Here is a 6,717-nt window from a genome sequence, read left to right as displayed (position 1 = left end):
ATGATTTCTGGGAAAGTGGTGGGATCTCTTGTGTGTCTGTTTGTTGTTACTACAGTTATCTGGTAAGCACCTGCTGGTCACCTTGGCCAACTTTAAAACACCCTGTCTACATACTGTGGTGAAATGCATAGGAGCAGTAAAACACAGGCTGTGCATTTTATGGACAGTCCTGTTAGAGCTGTAATTTGTGTAACAGATAAAGCAGCACTAGTAGAGGGAGGAGACTCTAAGGGAGAGAGGAAAAAAAAGAGCAATTGTGTCAAAATCAGGCTGCTAACACCATATCTGCCTCACAAACAAATGCTTAAGTATAGAATATTCCAGTTACATTTCACTCCAGGCCTTAACAGAGATGATTATCTGTCTCTTCAAACAGTCCAACCTCACTGCAGTGTCACTAGGGACAGCTTTGTAGCTGTCAAACATTGCAGCTTTCAAACACTGAGGATTTTGTAACTTGGAGTATTCTGATAACTGAGAGTTGTTTAGGGATTCTCTTGAGCAAACTCAAACAGTGTTTGAAGGGAACATGAGCTCAGGCATTTCTATTAACTATTAAACTATGGATTATTAAGTTATTATTAATTATCTCATAATTTTGATGTTGCAATTCACTGTGTTTTCACCTTGTGGGTTATTGCATTTATGCCTTAGCAGTATATTGTGTTAAAATGGGAACACACCAGATCCTACACTTAGCTAGTAAAATGGCCATGGAGTTAGCTGGAGTTACACCTCAAAATCTCTGCCAGATCCTCAGATGATTTTGGAAAAATGCTAGGAAGATTTCCTTCACCATTACCTATCTTCAAATGTTTCTTTGTTCTCCCAGGATTACAGCCAGGAGTGGAAAAGTGCACTACCTCCCATACTACCTTCCCTGCCCTGAAATCTTGTGAGTATCCTGTTTAGTGTGGAATGAATGACACAGATCATTGCCACAGGAGCTGTTCTTCACTGTCAGCAGTGATTAACAAGCCACTTGTTCTTTATGAATCTGTAACAAGTCACTCTCTTAAATCAGAGCAGGTAACAGGTTTGACTCTGCCTGCCCCACAGGACAGCTCTGGATTTGCACAGCATGAGTGAGGCTTTGTTTGTGTGGGTCACAGAGACTAACAGGTTAACATTGGCTTCCTTATCAGTGTGTAATCTCACACGTGCACATGTACACACAGGTCTCACTGTGCTCTGAGATGTGGGTTGAGTCTCTCAGCTTGCTAGACAGGGAAACCTAAACCAGAGAGGTGAAAAGAACAGCCACAGAAGGAGTTCTGGCAGAGTTAGGAATAACTCCCTGTTCTCCTAAGCATTCTCTGCTTCTTCACACTGTGACCAGTGCTTTCCCCTCACTTTCTGAATGTGTTGGTGCTGTGGCAGCACTTGAGCTCTGGACCAGAAGCCTGTCCTGAACAAATGCAAAACAAAATGAACAAATGCAAAAAAAATGAAAAAAAACCCCAAATGCAGAACAAATGAAGAAAAGCTGCTTCTCCAGAAACCTCACGGTCACAACTTCATTCCTGCAAACTGATGTGCAGTTACCTGACATAGCCTGGATCCCAAAAACCCTCTCACAGCTGCACAAAAGGGAATTTACACTGTGGAAGGGTGGAAATGTTGTACGTGGCCTCAGTGACCTCACTCCATACTGGACCAGAGCTGTAACATGACAAGCTGTGGCTTTTCCCATCCTTTACCATGACCTACTGAGCTTGTAAAAACCAAACCAATGCAAATAGAAAAGATGATGTTTTATAGATGCATTCCTGATTATTTCAAGCCATTATAAGCCACTGTGTCTAGTCAAATGCTTATCTCTCTGAATGCTGTTAAAAGTGGGATGTATTTCAGGCAGTTCATCCCTCCAGCTGACCAGGGACAGTTATGCAGGGAATGGAGCACATACATGACCAGTCCCTAACATGCCTGTGCTTCCCTGGATTTTGACCCCTAAACTCTGGTTTATCCACAGGCTTAGATTGCTGCCAGCACCTCTCTGTCCCTGTCGTGGTGTGTGTTCTGTTCCCAAACTGTCCCTTGTCTGACAGCCCTGGAAGGTGTGTACAGGTGATGCCTAACCCTGTACCAGGCAGAGCAGTGTGCACAGCAGCTGGAGCTGGACTTGGAACAACTGTTAGTACAGCAGCAGGTCCTGAATCTGGTTCATATTGCAGGAAAAAGCATTAAAATCATTTTCTTTTCCCACCCCATCATGCAGCTCCCTAAAACTCCAATACACCGAAGAAAAGCCAATCCAGCTCTTCCCCCAGTAAGTACTGGCTTTTTATCTCCTGACCTTTAAACTGCTGTTCCTCTCTTCCAGGCATATTCATGTATTATTCAGTGGCTATTTCTTCCTTTTTACAGATTATTTTATCAGCAGCCAAGGGTGCTGGCTCCAAAGTAAGTTTCTTTGTTTGAACTTTGTTTCTGCCTACTTTGGTTTGGGCTTGCTGTGGCACTCACAGTTCCAAAGTCCTGGGACATACTGAGCAGGACCTTGTTCCATGAGAAGCCCAACCATGTGGGTATCCCTGCAGCTGTCTGTGCTGCTGGAAGGTTGAGTTTAGTCACTGGACACTTGTTAATATACTTACTGTTAATTCCCAATTAATACATTAGCACTCACACAGTCTTTGTGGTTGCTTCCAGGAACTCTGAGATGGGAGTTCTGTGATAGCTGGAAGACAGTGAGAAATACCTTCTGGAGCTGTAACCAGCTGTGGGAGAGCTTTGAACCCATTTCAGGGCAAAATCAAGCAATGACCTTCAACAGTATTTTCAGCTAACACAGACAAGTCTCTATGAGATGCAGTCAAACCAGTGAGTTTGAGCAGACAGGGAAAGGTTTGGGCAGCAGCACTAAGAAGTGACTTGGACAAACTCTCTGTGCAGCTGAGGTTGTTCAGAATCTCCTTTGGCCCCACTCCTCTGACCTGACTCTTATCTCAAGCAATTCACTCTCAGCAGCCACATTCTTTTGCATGTTAACAAACACACCCTGTTGGTATGCAGTCAAACCAGTGAGTTTGAGCAGACAGGGAAAGGTTTGGGCAGCAGCACTAAGAAGTGACTTGGACAAACTCTCTGTGCAGCTGAGGTTGTTCAGAATCTCCTTTGGCCCCACTCCTCTGACCTGACTCTTATCTCAAGCAATTCACTCTCAGCAGCCACATTCTTTTGCATGTTAACAAACACACCCTGTTGGTACATATATATGTACTCCCCCTGATTTGCAGGATGTGGCTGACCTGAATATTTCTCACTTCCAGATTGGAAAAAATCACTGTGCAACATCATCTGGTATATACTGGCCTAAATGAGGAGAGAATCTTGTATCCTTTAGTGCTCTGTGTCTTCTGAAGGGAGTTCACTAGCACTGAGAGGATGCATATTATGGCCAGGAGTCCTTGGGAAACCCAGGGCAGCCCTTTAAAATGAGAATTTAAAAACCCTACTTAGAGGAGTGAACATGCAGGTTTCCTTCTTTCTTTCCCCTCATCCAGAAAAGATTAATTAACCCAGGAAGAGAGCAGGTCAGTTGGTACATTTTCTCCAACCCAAAATCTTCCTATATAATTTAATCTTTCAATTACATAGGAGTCAATTTGTATTCTTGTATCCTCTCAGACTGAAAGTATTAGGTCTGGGTTGGAAGATCTAATTAGATCAACTGCCTGAGCCACCAAGCTGCTCCCCACAGGTCCTCTGGTTTGGTTCTGGTGCTCTTACTGCCTTGGGAGTGTCAAGTGGGAGATTCTCAGCTCCTGGTGGGCATTAGCAGAGGTCTACAGCTCATGGTCTGGGGTGAATTTTAGCAGGTTGGGGTAAATCACACATCATAAATGACGTGATTCAAAAAGGTTAAGACCAAATCACTGAAAACAAAGCAGCAAGCTGAAACAGCATAGCTGTACTAGGGAATCATCAGCCTCTGCTGCATGTATATTCACTATTTCCACTACCCTCAGAGGAGATTAAGGACTTTTTCTAACTTTGTTACACATTTCCTCAATGTTGGCTCACATACAGAATTTGAAATCGTATCTGAATGTGCTGAGGCTATATATAAATGCTGGGAAAATAAACTGTCATGCTGCAAGCTGTGTTTTAATAACACAGCAATGGGGTGTATTTTTATCGTAATTTTCATATTATTCTTTGTGTTTTAAGCAGTATGTAGCAATCTGCATCAAACTGGGAGCAAATAGGCACAGCTTGTCATTCTGTGGGTTCGGTGGTCGTTAAACTCTCCTCAGCAGCAAAGTCCTATCAGCTTAAATGAGATTTTAGTAGATCCTCATTTTTTTACCAATCTGTTTAAGTGCTTAATTTCATCCCAGGAACTGAAATGGCCATGCTCAGTAACCTCAAATAGGAGTGCAGGGAAAAAAAAAATCTGAAGGTAATACCCTCCCTAATGAGTTAATGTTGATACACATGCTCTTCTCACTGCCTTTTTTTTTTTTTTTTTATGTTCACTGGCCTTGAAAGCAAAAGGAACAGTTAGATTTCATTCACATCCCCTTTCTCCTCCTCCAGGCGTCAGGATGTGCTGACAGTCACACCATGGTTGGCTCCCATCGTCTGGGAAGGAACTTTCAGTTCTGAGGTCCTAGACAGTGCCTACAGACCACTGAACCTCACCATAGGGGTGACAGCCTTTGCCATTGGAAAGTAAGGGAAGCACTCAGTGGGCACAGTTCTTGGGGTCATGGGCTTCCCCTGTGGAAAGATCATTTTGACTTTTCTTTGTCCTCAGCAGAGCTGAAATCTGTCCCAATCCCAGACTTTGATGGCCATGTAGTGTGTTCATAACCACACAAGCCCCTGAGATGAGAGCACCTTAGGGACCTGAAGTATGGGCAGTATTTTTTAAGGACTAGCAGGTGTCTTGGGGATTAGAGCTATAGATGGGTGGTTTCTTGCTCAAAGTGCTCCCTATTGCATGTGTAGTGTGTGGATTCTTGCAGGACTAGTTAGTCAACACTCTTCACTCCTTGTCTTCTTCCATTGACTAGAGTATCCTTTGTAAAACACCCCTTGGAATCCCAGACTGGTTTGGGTTGGAAGGGACCTTAAGGTTCATCTAGTTCCACCTCCTGCCATAAGCAGGGACACCTTCCACTAGACCAGGTTGCTCCAAGCCTGACCTTGAACACTTCCAGGGATGGAGCAGCCACAGCTTCTCTGGGCAACCTGTGCCAGTGCCTCAGCACCTCACAGGGAAGAATTTCTTCCTAACAGCTAATCTAAACCTGTCTTTCTTCAGCTTAAGGCCATTATCCCTTGAGCTATCACTACTACTGAGCATGCCCTGGTCAAAAGTTCCTCTCCAAAAACCATCCCCTCCTGTCTCTGCTGTGCTCCTCACACGTTGTGTCTGCACAGGTACACAAGGTTTGTGGGTCGCTTCGTGGAGTCAGCAGAGAAACACTTCATGAAGGGCTATCGGGTGAACTATTACATCTTCACCGACAAGCCTGAGACCATCCCCGAAGTCCAGCTGCAGCCTGGACGAAGGTTTGTCACTGTGCCCATCAAGAAATACTCCAGCTGGCAGGAGATCTCCATGCGCAGGATGGAGGCCATAAACAAGCACATAGCAGAGGTGAGTCACCAGGAGGTGGATTACCTCTTCTGCCTGGACATCGACATGGTGTTCCACAACCCCTGGGGGCCTGAGACCCTGGGGGACACAGTGGCAGCCATACACCCTGGGTACTTCAACGTCCCTCGAAACCAGTTCCCTTATGAGAGGAGGAGCTCTTCTGCTGCCTACATCCCTGATGGAGAAGGAGACTTCTACTACGGAGGAGCTGTGTTTGGAGGGCTGGTCAAGAAGGTCTATGAGTTCACCAAGACTTGCCACATGACCATCCTGACAGACAAAGCCAATGGGATCATGGCAGCCTGGCAGGAAGAAAGTCACCTCAACAGGCATTTCCTCTCCCACAAACCCTCCAAAGTGCTTTCTCCAGAGTATATATGGGATGACAGGAAACCAAAGCCACCTGAAATTCACCTCATACGATTTTCCACTGTGGATAAGAACTACAAAGAGATACGAAATTGACCATCTGATCCCTGCAGAGATGTCCTCCACACAATCAAACCTACCCAATGTTAGCTCCCACGGAATGTGCCCCACCATGAATTTTTGTTCCCATGCTGAACAAACTGAGAAAGGAATGTGTGGACTGTTCCTCTGAAGAATGGGAGTCTTAATGCATTTCAGAAGCAGCAGCCAAAGTGGAGGTGAGACTGAAAAGGTTTCCAGGTCCCTAATCATTGTCAATGCAATCCTTCTGCTTGAGGCTGCAGCACACAAAAAAGTGTCCAAAGAGCCAGTTATCCAACTGCAGATGCCTTTCCCTGAGTGTTTTCCTGAAGCCCTGGCAGAAACTTAGCAAGATCATAATGGTATTTGACATTCCCATGGAGAAGAAGACCTAGAGTTTTGGTAAAGACCTTTTCAAAGACTTTCCAGGGCGATAAATTTTCATGCCTTGTGGTTTAAACGAACACCTTTTGTCAGAGTCAGGAGGAAACTTGCACTTGGAGAAATGTTATCCCTGACTGGTGTGCAGCAGGATTTCTTGGACCTTCTCAGCAGAGAGGTGGTGCCAGCCACTGCCAGTAAGAGCCCTGGTCTGACAGGACAAATAGTGTGAACTCCTATAGCAATCACCTTCCAAATTCCAATCTGTGCTT

General features: G+C 44.9%; 1 protein-coding gene across 1 annotated transcript; it reads left to right on the top strand.

Annotated features, from left to right (window-relative positions):
- Positions 1-6,126, top strand: LOC103812068 (globoside alpha-1,3-N-acetylgalactosaminyltransferase 1). The gene is made up of 6 exons (XM_009085073.1): positions 1-62; positions 833-895; positions 2,222-2,272; positions 2,371-2,406; positions 4,546-4,680; positions 5,395-6,126. The coding sequence occupies exons 1-6, from the start codon at positions 1-3 to the stop codon at positions 6,077-6,079; spliced, it is 1,032 nt and encodes a 343-aa protein (XP_009083321.1). The 3' UTR covers positions 6,080-6,126.
- Positions 6,127-6,717: the final 591 nt, after the last annotated feature.

This window comes from Acanthisitta chloris, unplaced genomic scaffold (assembly GCF_000695815.1).
Source record: "Acanthisitta chloris isolate BGI_N310 unplaced genomic scaffold, ASM69581v1 scaffold39151, whole genome shotgun sequence".
Lineage (NCBI taxonomy): Eukaryota > Metazoa > Chordata > Aves > Passeriformes > Acanthisittidae > Acanthisitta > Acanthisitta chloris.
Note: the sequence above shows the minus strand (reverse complement) of the source record. Positions and strands in the feature narration are given on the sequence as shown.

Coding starts and splice junctions, on each gene's coding strand:
- LOC103812068 (XM_009085073.1), top strand. CDS start 1: ATGATTTCTGGGAAAGTGGTGGGATCTCTTGTGTGTCTGTTTGTTGTT. Junction 63..832: donor GTTGTTACTACAGTTATCTG/GTAAGCACCTGC, acceptor TTGTTCTCCCAG/GATTACAGCCAGGAGTGGAA. Junction 2,273..2,370: donor CCAATCCAGCTCTTCCCCCA/GTAAGTACTGGC, acceptor TCCTTTTTACAG/ATTATTTTATCAGCAGCCAA.